The sequence below is a fragment of the Balaenoptera borealis genome (assembly GCF_965194805.1).
Source record: "Balaenoptera borealis genome assembly, chromosome: 4".
In the NCBI taxonomy this organism is placed as follows: Eukaryota; Metazoa; Chordata; class Mammalia; order Artiodactyla; family Balaenopteridae; genus Balaenoptera; species Balaenoptera borealis.
Window position 1 is genome coordinate 125,106,226 of NC_138861.1, and position 17,041 is coordinate 125,123,266.

Genomic DNA, 17,041 nt, shown 5'->3' on the forward strand with positions numbered 1-17,041 from the left:
ATTCCATCCCTCTTCACAATAGAATAATAGCATTCAAACTGTCAACATGTCATACAAAAACTTTCATAATTTTATTTACCCACTCTTATCTTCATTTTGTACTCCTGTGAAACGCAAACATTTACAGTTCCCAAACTTGCCATGGTCATTTTACCCTCTGTAACATTCTACAGCTCTTCCCTCTCCTACTGCAAACTCCCATTCCCCATCTCCACCACGCTACCTCATTCGTCTGATGAGTCCCTACAATGCTCAGTTCAAATATCAACTCCTCTGGACAGGATTCTGAAGCCTTCCTTGAAGGGGTTATACACACACATGAACATCCATACAAAAGAACTACTTTAGAGTGAACACATCAAGAAGATCTCCTTGAAAAAAAAATCAAATAAACAAAAATAAAACGATTGAGATACAAATACAATTGATGGCATTCTAACAATTCATTATAAATTAAACACCAGATTCCCAATTATTTTTGTCAACAATTTTTACGTTTGAGATTTTATGAATCTCAAAGAAAAATTTAACAAATATCAACTCAAGCTAACTCTAGTGATAGACCCCTTTGGACATCTGTGGATAAGACTGTATGGATGGAAATTATAAGACTTTTTCTTTTTAATTCCTCAATGGATACCAGCAAGTTTAATATTTATAAATACTCCTTATCATATCAGCATTAAGTTTTCCATTAAGCCACTAATGGAAAAACTAAGACAAAATAATTTGGTTTCTTAAAATACAAAAATATGAAAATATCAACATGTTTTAGAAAAGAACTCACATTTTTATTTTCACAATATCTGACTCTGAGGAGCAGTCAGAGGAAAATGAAGTAGGAATAACCGAAATGAAAAAAAGTGAAGTGATCCAAAGAGGTCTTTCTACCTCAATGTACTTTAAAATTTTAAAATAAATAAATAAATAAGAAAGAAAGAAACAATATATATTGAATATATATCTAGGTGTTATACAATTTGTGGAAGAGAGAATAAAATCAACAATTTTGAACACTATGGTGGGTGAATACTCACAAACCAAAAAAGCACACATATCAATATCAATTTTGTGGGCTCCCACAGAACCCCCTAATTTCTTACTATCTCACCAGCCACTAAATCATATAAAGACTAATACAGAGATGGTTTTGTTTTTTTAACAATCATGAATTCACTGATTTTCCTTCCAAACTATCCCTAATCGTTGAGAGCATTATGCTCTTAATATTTATATACTGTAAGCCTCAAAACAGAGAGGAATAAAAGGTTTATCTATTGACTAACAACTACATAAACAGGAGGTTGTATTTTTTGCTGTTGAAAATTTATTTATGCTAAAGAGCTATTCCACTACCTTTTATAACATGCTTTGGGAAAACTAAATTATCCAGTTACACAAGATGAAAGAGACTTCCCCAGTAAAATATTGCTGCTTTCATTTATTTTTCTAGGGAAACAAAATTGAAAAAAACAATGTAATTTTATGGATTTGTTCATGATCTAGAAGTATAGAGGAATGTAAATTGTATTCCATCAGGACCTGTAGCAACCATTGCTTTAGAAAGATGCATGTCTACACAATAATAGCAACCTTTCTCTCATTTGGCAAGAAGACAGAGTTCAGGTTTAGGAGACAAAATATCCTGTTCTTTTGTGGTGGTGCACTTTATATTCTGAGCTATTAATTGCTAAGTAAATCCAACTGTGGAAAATCATACAAAACATGCACTACCCCCAAATCAGGAGAAAGCAAAATTTTCTCCTCATTCTCTAAAACCTTATACTAACTCTGATCCTGATTTTCAGTGTGGACAGAAAAAAATAATATCATCTGTAGTGAGGCCATGGATCTTAGCTGACTCCATATTGTACAGTATCCCTGCTGAGAGTGTGAATCACTGCAGAAGTGGTGATTCATGTCCTTTTGTAAAGGTTAGTCTTGCAAATCTTTAAGAAAAGTAAAAAACAGAAAAAAAAACCCCCAAGGAACCCCCAAAACTCAAAAAACAGATAAAGGGAAAAAAAGAGGTGACTGTAGGTCTTTCAGTGAGTGGAAATATAATTTTCCACAATCTATATATTCTACAGGGGTTCATTCTTCTCACAGTTGGTGGCTGTTCTCCCAGGCTTTAAGCCTCAGAGCTCCCAATAACATTAATTGCTTCAAAGTCCCTGCACAGATAAGAGGCACATTTCACTGTAGTAGAGCAGTTAGAAGTTAATTTATTATTGTTTTTCTAATAAACACTGCTGGAACATGTGTCAATATCTCCTGTGACCCTGAGTTAGAAATATTAATATATTATTTTACAAAGAAGTATATTTTGATGGAATATATATTTGCTTTGTTCTACATGAAATATTATCTGATTGTTACAATCATCTATAAAGTGCAGCATTTTTAGGAAATCAAAATCAAAATTGTCAAAGAATATTTGGATGTTTTGAATATTAATAATCTGTAATTCTTTTTAATCTTCTCTAAAAAAGACTCGGGATGTTTCTTGCATTTTATTTTGCTGCACCGCACATAAAATATGTTTCTGTGAATTATCTTACATATCTACTTCCATATTATTTCAGCATTAAAAAGAACTTAAAGTTTGGTTCAGGTTATTTCATGTTAATGTTTTCCTTCGCCTTGCAGCTGCCTTTTCTCTAATCTGTCTGAAGAGCCAGCTCTAATCCACAATGTACTGACCTGCTATTAGATTCCATGATTTTGGAGATTGATATACATGAGAAAGGAAAGCTCATTAACCAGCCTAGGTGTATGAAGTTTCAGGAGACAGCACATGGGGAAGTATATCATTGCGGTTCCATTACACTCTACTGTCAATTTCAAGTACACTGTTGTTTCAGGCACATATTTTTTGTTCACCTGAATTTGCAACTGGCCAAAGAACAGACAAAGGTTAGTGAGTCTAGGCACTGCTCTGAACTTTGGACAATGTAGATTTCCTGGCTACAGTACTGCCATTTTAAAGCACTCTAGAATCGGAGCATCTTTAGATATATATGTTAAGAAAACTTAGAATATCCTATCTTCACACTGTTCTTTGTGTAGCACAAAATTAAAATGAGCTAGAAAAAAAAATTAAATCCGGTAAGCCATATTCATTTCAAGCTTTTATAGTTACTGGTGACACCATCTGATAAGACTCCAGACTTCCTTACTATTGCCAGTTGCTGCATATTTTATAGGGTAGTGTCTCGACTTGAATGATGGTGGGTTACCTGGTGTAAGCTGTTTCACCTCATACATGATTAAATTATCTTTCTTCCTATCTGTACAAAGATTATATTGAAAATACAAGAAGAATTTGGCACTAGGGAAATACATGTTAGTATTTGACAAGTGTGGAACAGTGCAGGCAAATATCAATATGTGATGAGGTCATGATAGAATCTAAAAAAAAATAAGAGGAAGTTACCTGAATGTTAAGTGGACAGATGCTTACCTCTTCTTTTGAAATGTCATTCAAACAGCCCTAATATCATTTAATTTTCAATTTTTAGATTCATTTGGGCAAAACAAGTTGGTATCTAAGGAAATCAAGAAACCCCATTAAGAAATGGGGTTTTCTGAATCAAAAAATCTAACATGCAACAGTATTAGGAGTTCATATGTGAGTCAAGATGTAAAAATATATTTCAATTTGCATTTTCTGCTTTATGATATATTAGAAATAATGACATATTTTAAAATGTGTCAAACTATGAGAACAGGATAGCAGCTAGAGTCAAAATTAAACTTAAAAAAACTATTGAAAATACATAAAGAAAAAATATCAGAGACCTTTGAACACAGAAAAGATACAGGTCTATTCTAAAGTGGGGGCGTGATACAAAATAATGTGAATTCCTAAATTGGAAGCTGGACAGGGAAAGAGGCTATGCTGGTCTTGGTGTGGTTCATGCCTTTTTGACTGCAGAGCAGAGCTGTGGAAGCTATGGACCAAAAAAAAAAAAAAAATATGTGGAACTTTGCAATGTTATTTAATCCAGTCCCCTTCCTTTAGGTAGATGAACTCCCAAGGCAATAAGAAAGAACTATATAGTCATTGATTCTCTTTTAAAGTACTCTAGAGGGGGAAATTCCAGGATATTCCCTTACATACCGTTTCCAGCTTTTATTAGACTCATAGGATGCTTGCATACAAATGAATCTAGAAACTACCAACCAGTTCAAAATGGTCTCCTAAATCTGGCAGTAATATTTCTTTCAGTATATTGATGATAGAAACTTTTTTCTCTTCTACTTCCCTCAATACATCTACCACTGAATATTGTCCCATTTTTATCCCATTTTTTAGTTCTTATACATGTTGATAAGTTACCATTTCCCTTTTTCCTCTGACTTTATAATCATAAACTAAAACTAAATACATAATGCTGGTCTGTAATATGTAAAATTAAACCTACTTCATATTTTTTACATTTTACAGTGAAAAAGATATACCCCACGTCTAACTGGATATGAACAGAATCACAGTCTGAGCGTCAGATTAAAAGTAAGAGATTCCACATTCCTACAAAATTTCTGTTTAGACAACTTCAATGACAAGGAACTGAATAGGACATGATGCAGCCCATACAATTTTCTGGCAGATTTACTCTATCTTTATATAATATTTATCCTTATATAATGCTGGCATTATACACTATTTTGTTTGAAAGTAATTTTGGGGCTTTTCATTATTCCCTGTTAAATTTCATCTTGCTAGATTTTGTCTATCACTCCAATTTGCTAAGTATAACTGGGTATTAACATTATCATCTTGTGTAATTACCCTCACTGCCAGCTTTGTGTCATGCTATCTATATCGTTATTCATCCATTCATTAACATACGGAAAACCGAAAAGTAAAAGGACAAAATTCTATGGATCTTTTACAAATCAGAGGAGAAAATCACCACGCAGGAGAGGTGTTATAATATAGGATGTCTGCAGTATTTCCATGATGCAAAAGTATAGATCATTACTGAAAAAATGAAATAAAGTTAGATTGGCCTTAAATCTTTAGAATTTATGCTAACACTATGATCACTTATCCTACTTATAAGCCCTCACAGACATCACTTTTCCTAGGTAGAAAAGGTGGTCAGTCATCTTTCTCTACGATTTCATGGATGTTGAATGCTTTTTACTAAAATCATATTTCCCCAAGGAACTGTGATACCTAAAATAATAAAATCATAGACCTCTCATTCGGGAATAGGCTCTGTTAGAATACAAATATTCTTTAGAGTTAGCATATTGATTAATTAATGTTGAAAACATACCTTCACATCAATTAATTTATAGATTTTTTTTCTTCAGCATGGTTTTGGTGAAAGAATAAGGAGGTACTCTTTATTCTGACAAAGAATTAAGTGATGACTGGAGAAAAAGAATAGACCAGAGGAGAAGGCTGGGTATCAGTATTATTTTTTGTTTTCTTCTTTCCTCATTCCCTTCCTGCAGACTCCTTCTTTGCCAGCCTTGCTGGAACCATATAACTTAAAATAATAATTAATCAAGCAGCCTCAATACTTCTTTTTTCCACATCGGTGAAGTGACTATTGATCACAGCCCATCATCTGTGATGCCTCTCTATTCACAATAGGACAAACGTACAAAACATTCCAAGCTTACGTTATCTTTACTTCATTCATCACTTCCTCCCCTCTTTCTGTGCTCCCCTTTTCATTTCACTTACTTCCAGTCTGCTCCCACCTTAAGTTCCTCATTAGGAATGATAGTTAATTTTATGTCTCAACTCAACTGGACCACAGGTTGCTCAAACATTATTCTGGTTGTGTCTGTGAGCGTGCTTTTGGATGAGATTAACAACAGAACTGATCAACTGAGTAAAGCAGATTGCCCTCCCTAATGTGGATGGGCCTCATCCAATCAGTTGAGGCCAAATAGAACAAAAAGTCTCACTCTCTTGTGAGTAAAAAGGAACTCCTCCTGCCTGATTGCCTTTGAACTAGATCGTTGCTTTTTGTTTTTATTTGTTTTTTTTTTTTGGTTTTTTTCCTGCCTTCGAACTGGAACTGAAACATTGGCTCTTCCTGGGTCTCAATCCTGCCAGCCTTTGGACTGGAACTACACCATTAGCTCTCCTGGTTCTCAGGCCATAGAACTTCTACTAGAACTACACTATCAGCTCTCTTGGGACTCCAGCTTGTCGACTATAGATTTTGAGACTTGTCAACCTCCATAAACACATAAGCAAATTCCTTGTAATAAATCTCTTCTCCCATTCATCCTCTTGGTTCTGTTTCTCTGGAGAACCCTGACTAATACATCTGGTAACTTCTGCGTATGCAGCTCTAGAACTAAGCCCTGTTTTGATCTGGGTTCTGTCAGATGCTGCTTGCAGTCTGTCTCCATAGAAGACCTGAGTAGGATCTACCTGGATTGCCTACAGCTACGCTCTTCACGTTTTGAGCAACATTAGTCCTTTACTCCCGTATCTTTGTGGACCATTATCTGTCTGATCCAGGCTCATATCGCCATACATAGAATGTCCTATATTATCCACACTATTGACTATCTCTAGCATTGCTCTTTCTTCTGTGTCTATCTGGGTCTCTCTCCTTTACTCATGGATCCTACTTTAAGATCACCATCAATTCACAATGATAAAGTAACTGCAGTTTGTGATTGGACTCTAGAAGTCTCCTGAAAACTCCCCCCTTCCACCGTTCTATTCCTCTGCAATTAAAATAAATCTGGGTGGCAATGGTAAGCTTTTTAAGTGAGGTTAGTGTTATTTTGTTAGTTCACAACAAGTGCTAAAGATAGAAATGCCAAATAGTCTTCCATCTTATTTAAGGGACCAACTATTAGTCTCTGAACGATGTTTTATAAAGAGTACTGAATTCAAAATTTTTAAAAACAGTTATAAATCCATCTCTTTAACGACAAGTAGTCAGATGGGCACCCAGGTAGTAAATATCAGTAACAATCAGACCTGGGGAGCAAGAGGTTTAGGGGAGGCAATCATCAGTGTTCTGATGCTTAGCTCTTCCCCTGAGTAGGTGACCAGAGCAGATTTGGGGTTGGGAGTGTAGCTCCAGAGTGAAAACGGTATGAAGATGTGACCCTTGCCTCTATGGAGATCAAATTCTCAATTAGTGAGGGAAGGGTTAAAGAGAAAGATTTCCCACATTTGCTTGCATTAATATTCACATGCATACCTCAATTTCCAAAAAATATTTTTGTAACGTTTTTGATTCATTTAAGTCTCAATGAATTTGAATTATACACACAAAAAATGGAATATACAAAAGGAATACTTTTGAGGAACATTGAAGACTGTCTAGTTTAACAAGCTTGTTTTACAGGAAAGCAAGCAAGTTCTGAGAAATAGAGTTTCTTGCTAAGATCATAGAGCATCCAATCTGTTCCCCAGTTTAGTGGTACCCCAACACAACAGAGCGTTTTGTTTTGTTTTGTTTTTAATAGTCCCGCAGTTTGAGGAGGTTTGTTGATTACTCACACTCATGTGAAGCATTTTTGCCCCCACTTCCCTATCCCTCCAATCCAATTTAAAAGTTTTCATCTTTACACAAGGTAGGTTTTTATTTAATTTCTTCAGGAATTAAAAACACCATATATAAATTATCTAAATAATTTGTTTAAAACATACCTGGAGCTTTGCCACAGACAACTGAACTATAGTTTTGTTTAAAGCATGAATCATTTTCCCTGAGTATGAAAATTTCTTATACTAAACAAGGTGGACATAGCATGCAACTCACTATTTCATATTTTTTATTGGTGCAGTGGGATGTAAAAAAGGACATGCCTCTTTAAGGCCTCAGAAATGGAATCTTTATGGGAAAAAATTGAGAAAGCTGAAATAATCTCAATATTATCTAATGATAATATATTCCCACACTGCTATACTTTTCCACATATAACTGGAAATAAAATTGCAAAACTTTGAAAGGTGAAAGGGCACAATTGAAAGGGACAAATTCTCTAGCTTTGATTCCAAATAAAATTAATGGAGATTTTAAAAACAGGCCTCAGATGACCCTAGTATACAAAGATAATGCATAGCTATGTATTTGCAATGCAGTTTTGCGTTGTGATCCTTTTTAGAGACTGAAATGTATATCTACTAATACCTTGAGCTAGAAGCAAATTCAACTTATAGACAAAATATGCACCACAATATTGTGAATGTTAATTTTTGGTTATAGAACTGTATATATGTCTTTACTACAATTCAAGTATAGGAGACAACATTGAGATATCTTACATTTAACTGTTACATTCAACATATGAATCTTAACAAATCTGTGTTTTTCTTGATTGACGATTATAAAGGGAATTGAATATTTGGAGATTTAGTCTAATTTCTCTCTAGTATTTACCAACTATTCTTGTGAGAGGGTTGACAATAGAAATAAAATGAAACATATATTTGAAAGTTCTGATGTTACAGTAAAAAGCATAAATAGAATACATACTGGGTTCAGAAGGATTGTGAGGAAAAGTTCACCTCCTCTGATACTTTTATCCAATTCTTGGGGGCCTCCTGGATACTCTTTGTAGAAAATAGTGTGTGTGAACAACCCACAGGTCTGTCGAGGGAGGACCTGAGGAAAAAGAAAAAGCAGCACATTTACATGACTTAATTAAAAGCTCCATCACTGTGTCATGACTTCAGAGTCTGCAAATTTCATTCCTATTGGAGTTCCTTAACTGATAAAGCCAAAATCTTAATGTAATCAAGAGTTGATGTTGGTGTAATTATGCACATATTAAGAGACTTGCTAAATAAAAGCTATAGGACAGTAGTCCCCAACCTTTCTGGCACTAGGGATGGGTTTCATGGAAGACAATTTTTCCACAGATTGGGGTGCGGGGTGTTCAGGCAGTAACACGAGCTATGGGGGGGATGGTTCAGGCGGTAATGCGAGTGGTGGGGAGCCGCAGATGAAGCTTCACCCGCTCACCCACCCCTCACCTCCTGCTCTGCGGCCCGGTTCCTAACAGGCCGTGGACCGGTACCGGTCTGCAGCCCCAGGGTTGGGGACCCCTGCTATAGGACATATAGGTTAAAGCATTTTCATTCATGCCTATAAATCTCACCCACCATCTGAGTTATGTTAAAGAAATTATAAAAAATAAAAGTCTTCTTAGGGTTGGTTTAATTCAAATATAGAGATTCTCCAGGGTTGCATTTTTCATGGTATTAGACCATTACTCTCCTTGTTTCTGAAATACAGTTTTACATGGTCCTCAGGCTCTGGGATTCAAAACAATGAGTTTTCATCACCCTTGCCACCTTTACTTTGTTTTGTTTTTACTACTCTGAATTAAAATTTTAATCACAGTGGTAGTCAGATCATCTAATGATTGCTTCCTGCATATTCTGTGGTTAATTCTGTTGTACATCTGAATGTTCAGCAGAGAAAGCAAGTAAGTAATTTTATTCCAAAACTTATTTTGAATAATAAACTATTTATAATCTAGTGGAAAAATGCATCCAATTGCACAGAATAGCTATAATTTTATTTATTCTTTGCTTAATTTTCATAACAGTTTGTATTAAATTCAAGGTAAATGAATGTGTGTACTATTGGTTTAAAGGAATGTTTTTATTTAATAATATACCAAATGGTCATGTTACTCAGTTAAGAAAACTGCTTTCACTTTGCTTTGCAATTATATCAGAGTAATACTTTTTATATCGCCTGGATTTCTATGGACACCATATACTATTATTTGCATTATCAATAGCTCCATTTAAATCCAAGGCTTCTTTAGGTCTTCTAGTACCAATTTACAATAAAATATTAAAGTTTTATGATTAAAGAATATTGAGTATTAGCTCTGGTTAACATATGTGCTATTACTTTTTCTTTGGTTTTAGATAATTATTAGATAGACAGACAGACAGGTAGATAATTCTAATAGCAATCTGAACAATGGACTGAAAAGATGTAAATATTTAAAGGAGGGAGAACAGTTTGTAAACCTTTCCTATGATCTTGGCAACTGATGATGAGAACATGACCTAAGGCACTGGACGTGGGGATGGAAGTTTTAAAATGAACTATTTTATCTCAAAGTAAAAATTAGGATTTTTTTCATTCCAATGAATAACTATAAATTCCCATCTAATATTCGTTTGCTTTTATTCTCATTTATAGGAGCATATCATTCTTACATCAGATTATTATTTTTTCAATTAATATATCTGAAAAGAAAATATATACCTTTGTTTTCATAGTATGTAAGAAAAAGAACAATGAAAAATGCTATCCTAAGATTCTTGAGTGTCTGAAAGCCAAAATAAACTGAGTAGATAAATTTAGCTTTCAGATGCTATTTGTTAGATTCTGTCTGTTGATAGTGTAGTGACTTGAGAGGTGTTTAATAGACATGGAGAAACTCCCCAGAAGTATAAGGTCCCTAGACAAAACTTTAATCCAGAAACTGCAGTGGATGACCTATATGAAACCCGTTTCCAATATTTTGAGCTTGCCTTGAATTTGCCAAAACTACCCCACAGCTTAAGAAGCAAGTCTATGGGTAAGCAATGTATTAATGTATGACCACCATGGTAGGCAAGGGATTTATGATACTCATGTAAAAGAGTTTTGAAGTTAGATTTTGTCTTCATTCCACATGTAGATACTAAGAACCTTCAATACACACAGCGGTATGTGCTCACCATGATGCTATCGTGAATGAAGCCCTTTCGGTACCGTGCAGGTTTCAAATGTGGATACTCTTCAGTGCTGGTGACCTGAATACCCCAGACCTTCTTCCAAGCTGCATACAGCTGAATATGAACTGGGTAGACCCCTGAGTGATGTGGTGCCACAGCATAGCCCATGTTGATAGGTATTCCATGCTCCTAAAAGAAAGCCAGAACAACATCATATGGAGTGTGGTCAATTGAATTCAACTAAAATTGTTTCCACAAACATCTGTGCTAAGGATGAGAAATATAAAAACTAATAGGGTAGAGTTTTCTAATCCTATGATAGACATAGTAAATACTTAGGGCATGTGGTGTGTAGCTAAGATTAACTCTGAATTTTGAATATAGAAGGTTTGGGGGGAAGATAGGAAGAAGATATGGCCCTTTCTCAGACAGATACAGAAAAAAAAAAGGTGCCACTTGAGTAAGTACCCAAATATGGAAGACAGAATAGCCCAATGTGGGGTGTGTTTGTGTGTGTGTGTGTGTGTGTGTGTCTATGATGTTGAAGACAACCAGAAGGGTAGGTATAAACCATAATGTGATAAGCTTTTACTGTTGACCTAAGGGATTGGGATTTATTCTGTTTGAATAGTATAGACAGGAAGCTCTGTGAGCATGGAGGGCCATGATCTGCTCTATGTCTTAGGAAGAAGGATATAGTAACAACATGTTAAGATGAACTAGAAGTGGGGAAGAAATGAATCAAGGCTGTGCATTAGGAAGCTATTACAATGGCGCAGATTAAAGGGCACATGAGTACCTAAACTATATTGTTGGTGGTCGGATTAAAAACCTGGGGATAAATGCCATACAAGATTCAGTGATGTTTTGGATACTGACGGTAAAGGAAAAGTGAAGATTGGTTTTGAATCTTAGCAGCTCAATTTATTTTTATAAAGCCTACTGTTTACTATGAGGTGCTTGCCTTGGGTAGACGGTCAACTCTAAAGGAAAAGAGGTATAAATTTAAAACAAGAATATGAAAAAAATTGTCGAAGAATGGTATTATATTGTGAAGTACACGATACAGATCTGCAGTCTTCTAATTTCTGCTTCTTTATATTTCTCCCTTTAAATGCTTATCTGCTTTATAAAGATGCCTTATAGGATTGAATCTCATCAATTGAGGTTATAAATGACAATATACAGTAATACATGAAGGCTGATTGAATCAATAAACAGAACACAAAAGTGTTGACTTGACAATTGCCATTTATATTTTCTATTACATGACACACAGCATAGGAAAAGAATTCAGTTTGGCATAATAAGCAAGTAGTGAATGGGTCACATATCTACAATACCTAAGTCATACGCCACATTCAGATCAGAAGATGGGCCCTAAATATTTTGCAAGTTTCCTTCATTCTTCCTTTTATGGAATGACCCTCATTGTATAGCCAAATCCACCTCTCTTTCACTAGGAGTATGTGTTTTCTAACACCTATTACAATAAATGACTGTAGAAAGACTGAATTATGAAATCAATGCTGTAAAATGATCTGTAGTATTTGGCTAGGTACTGGGGAAAATTCATTTCTTTGTGTGTGCAGAGGAAAAATACTTCTTCCAGGAGCCTGTATTTTCAATATAAAGTAAAGTTGGAAAAGTCCAGTGACAAAACTACTAGGACACTACCAGAGGGAGCAGGCAACTACTGTTACCCTGACACTCACTGGGAAGCATGTACTGGAAAAAGCCTTAGATCTCTGGTTAGTTCCATGTTGCCCAGTGAATTGTCACAAAGCGTTCTGAGGATGAGTATCGCAGAATAGCCAAGATGCGGATGTACTGGGTATGAGATACAGATGAACTTTCTCATGAGAGAAATCTAAGGTCAAGGGTGTTCAAACCTTTCTGTCTGGTAAATAGAATTTGTGCGACTGTTGCTTAGAGAAGTAGCTCTGATTTACAAAAAGGGGGAAGACAATCTGTTACACTCTTAACTACTCTTTCAAGTGATTCATACCAAGGTTTCATAACTGTCTTGTCCCATGACTAGAAGAATAACAAAATCATCGGTGTATGAATCTTAATAGTCTTCACCAATCATTTTGTTAGTGTCCATTTTTTATCACTGTTTAATATTTTATTTCAAATTTTGGGCCCAGAACACTAGATAAGTGTGTGAATCTTCTAGAAGCAAAGAGATAAAAAAATAAAACAATGAGAGAATTGAAATATTAAACAACTGTATCTCTTCAGAAAAAAAAGTCTTTTGACAAGTAGTAAAATGAACTGTAGAACTTTCATGAAAAAACCAGAAGGTAAAAAGCAATTGATTTGGTGAGTAGGAAGGAAGTAAAAGGATTTTATTATATTTATTGATTTCTGGGGGCTTAATGTTCTACTGCTTATAAGGTCATCTTATCACACTGACAACTGGAGCTCAATCAAAATAGTAAATCACACTAGATAATTATGAGTTTATATTTTTTCAATCTAAATGATAACACAAAATGAAAAGTAATTCCCTAGTCAAACTCTTTTTCTGTTATCAAGGGGCTTGCTATAGAAGCCTTCATTCTTTACTGTCCAGAGCTTAAAACACCCTTCACAGTGACTTGGTAAACCAAAAAGTGAGCTAAACATATATTTACACAAGATCACAAAAATTACAAAATTTGAAAGACTTTCTAATGTGAATATAGGAAGCATTTGAGACTACAGAATTAGACATGTAAATGACAGAGTAAACTAATTCAAACATGGTTTTTATTATTTATTAAAACAATGTCTTTGAAAAGATCTAGGAGTTCTATGATATCATAATATGAGATGGCACCACAAATATTTATGGGAAGCTTAACTTGATCATTCTTATTTACATGAAATTCCCAGTTGACTGGAAAATGAGACAATGTGGTAACTTACAGACTATATAAAAATAGGGTCATCATTTTTCAAAAACTAGAAATAAAATATATTTAGCACCAAACATCTAACAGTAATGGACATGATCTCATTTAATTTTTCTTTAATCATTCCTACTGATCCTATCTGCTTGCTGTTGCTTAGAGCCTGATAGTTATGAAGTGTTTTTACATTCATGTCTAACATTATCCTCATAATTACCCTGTGAGGTGGCCTGGATTATCAAATGTGGAAACAGAGGCTCAGAGAAAGCAAATGACTTACTCATGTTCACACATGTCAGAGCTAGAATTATACCCAAGTCCTCTAAATTCATTGCTTTTGCTTTTCTTCTAGGTTGCTACTACTGTCACCCTCTCTCCCCACTCCAAGTTAATGACTAGAAGCACTTTACTGACAAAAGGGAATTGATTTTAATATATATTTCTGAATTGGAACTCCTACCACTCTATTTTTACTTGGGGGGGTTATAAGGCAAAATTATACATTTCCCAAACTCTGCCGCTATCATTTTTGATGCAAACAATTTTCAGCCAATTACAAGTACTTAGGATAGATGTCAGAAGGAAGTAGGTGGGCAGATGCTAAAGTCTGGCAGCTCCTGGCTCCTGCTGCTGGTACGTAAATCTTTTCTGAAGCAGTACTTGGTGCCCATTTGCAGGGCAGCGGTGAAAACTTATTGTTTCTGTCAGAGCTCCAGTGGCAGCTTTAAAAGCGCTGGCCCCGCTAGGGAACCAGTTCTGTCTGGCTCTGCAAAGTCCCAGAAGAGTAGAGCCTAGAATCTGCTCCATCAGCCCTTCCAAAGTTTTTGGAAGCACTTAAATCGCTGAATAAAAACTCCCTTTAAAAAAGTTCCAAATGGCTTCTGCGTCTATCATGGAAATCGGACTGATACAAGTGGTCTTTCCCCTTTCTAATAAGTATAAAAGGTTTAAGAGGTTCAGGTGAGATGTCAGTGGTCTGAAACTAGGAAAACAGAAGAAGAGTTTGCTAAAGCACTGCCCAGTATTTCTCCAAGAAAACTCATTGATACATGTGAAACACCTATTTGTCTAGCTAGATACTATCATGTTATACATATGACTGTTAAATCCTAGGTTGATCAGTCAATGACTAGTGTATAGAGAAAATAACTAGGAGACTAGTCTGTTTAAATAATAAATGTCACAGGTCAACCCCATGGTGAAACCATGTTATAACAAAAGAAGGGGAATGGATTGCATTGAAAGAACATTGCTCTAATGGATTAATTCTGATGACTTGCAAGCACCTTTGTGTCAGCACGTAAAGCAATACCCCTTTATAGGATAACCACGTCCTAATATACAGGCAAAAAGAACTGCAGGCATCATATGCAGAGGTAGAAAGAACTATCTGTGGTCAGTCATTGGTAGATACTCTTTAGAAGACCTGGCACACCATAGAGAACCAGAGAAGAAAAGGAGAAAACTAGGAGTTGGGAAGATTGGACTCACGGACATATAAGAGGTATTTCCTACATCTACCACAAATAGCTGGACAGCAACCTGAATAATGGTTGGAGGTCCTGATACAGAGAGGAGAAAGAGCCAGACAAATGGCATTTTTCCCTATTATTATGACCTTCTGTTTACACTCCAGGAGATATGGCTTGTGAAACCAGACCTAATACATTTAGGATGGTTTAATATTCCCAGTGTTAGCACCATGCCTGGCACATTGTTGGTGTTGAATAAATATTTTTTAAAGGAAATAGCAAATAAAATTTTTTATTAAATTCATCATAGATATTTAATAAATGAATAGAAAAGAAAAATAAATAAAATGATGATTGCATAAATGAATGTACTTGTAGTAAAGAGATAGTTCATTGAACAGTAACTTTTTGAACTTAAAGTATTGATTTGTCTTCCTAAATATACAACTTCTAGGGAGTGACACTGGTGCTAAAGAAAACAGATCTCATTATCTAATTTTCCTTTTAATAAGGACAATGTGGAATCACTTGTCAACTTTGAGAATGATCCTAGGATCATTGATTTTGCACAGTGTTTTGGGAACTGAAATTGTCTTCTGTTTTCATAAGTGATAAAAGCAATGACTGTGTGACCCTGGAAATTGGCTGGGTCAGTCCTTACACTTTTTGGACTGAAGCCTAGTAAATGGTGACAAATCTCTAGAGAGCTCTGTGTTACAAATGGATTTTTCTTTTGAAAAAGAAAGAGCACAGCAATAGTACTGCTTCTATAGTGTGAACTTTCCAATTCTAAGCAGAGCTATTTTGGGCAACTGAGACACATCCCTTTAATATTCTTGACCCTGCTGAAGGTCTACTTAGCTGCTTGAAGAGAACTAACACAAAGACTAAGCAAGTTTTCATTCACACTGTATAAAATGTGGTTGATTAAGCATTTTCATTGCTAACTTTTGGTACTCAGAAGTCCCACTTCATTGACAATCATTCAATATATATTTATTATGTATTATAATGTACTAGGAGCCATTTGTTGCAGAGGATACAGCAGTGAACAAACAGACAGAAATCCCTGCCATAGGGAAGCTTATATTTTAGTGGGCGGAGACCAAGATTACACAAAAGAAGTAGATAAATTGTATATTATATTAGAAGGGCTAAGAGCTATTGGGAAAAATAAAGCAGAGAAAAGGAGAGGAATGAAGGGGTATGGGTTGCAATATTAAATAGATTATTCATGGAGAAGGTAATATTTTGAATCAAGGTCTAAAGTTGTAAGAGATTAAGCCATACAGATAACTTGGAGAAGATCATTCCAGGCAGAAGGACAGTACATACATTGTTGTGAGTTGAAAGAACCTCAGGTATTTTTGAGGAAGAATAAGAATTCAATTGCTTTTGGAGCAGCGTTAGCAAAGGGGGAGAGTAGCAAGAGATGATGTCAAGAGGTGGCACTGCTGCAAGTAGCCTTGTCGGTTATTTACTGAACAACTCCAGGGGGCACCATTCACATCGACTATGCTTTTACAGAGGTTGTATGATGCAGTATCACTGACAAGAAGGAATGGGTGCAGAGCATTTAAGTCCTTAATGTTCCACAATAAAGATGCTGGTATTTACCTTGAATGAGAGGAGGAGCTACTGGAAAGTTTTGAGCAGATAGATGATCTAGACCATCATTAAAAAAAAAAAAAAAAAATTCTTCTGGCTGCTATGTTGAGAGCTGACTGAAAGGAAGTAAGGAGGAAAGTAGGAGCCAGTTAGTAGGTTTTGGTAACAATCTAAGTGAGAGATAATGATAGCTTGGACCAGGGTGGGGACAATGTAACTGGTGAGAAGTGATTTTATTCTGGATATATTGTGAAGGTGGAGCCACAGAATTTGATGATAGATTGAATATGCAACATGAGAGAAGGTGCTCAACTAGAAGGATAGAATTTCCATCAAGTGAGTCTGGAAAGTTTAAAAATTAATCAGGTTTGGGGGAGAAA

At 35.4% G+C, this 17,041-nt stretch overlaps 1 protein-coding gene across 10 annotated transcripts in view; it reads right to left on the bottom strand.

Moving 5' to 3' along the window:
- LOC309627547 (bifunctional heparan sulfate N-deacetylase/N-sulfotransferase 4) overlaps positions 1-17,041 on the bottom strand; it is an 865,109-nt gene that overhangs the window by 99,914 nt on the left and 748,154 nt on the right. For all 10 annotated transcript variants that reach the window (XM_082389627.1, XM_082389626.1, XM_082389624.1 and 7 more), the window contains 2 exons: positions 10,688-10,873; positions 8,475-8,603 (listed from right to left, as the gene is read on the bottom strand). In XM_082389627.1, the coding sequence (XP_082245753.1) occupies positions 8,475-8,603; positions 10,688-10,873 (315 nt within the window). The remainder of the gene's footprint in view (positions 1-8,474; positions 8,604-10,687; positions 10,874-17,041) is intronic.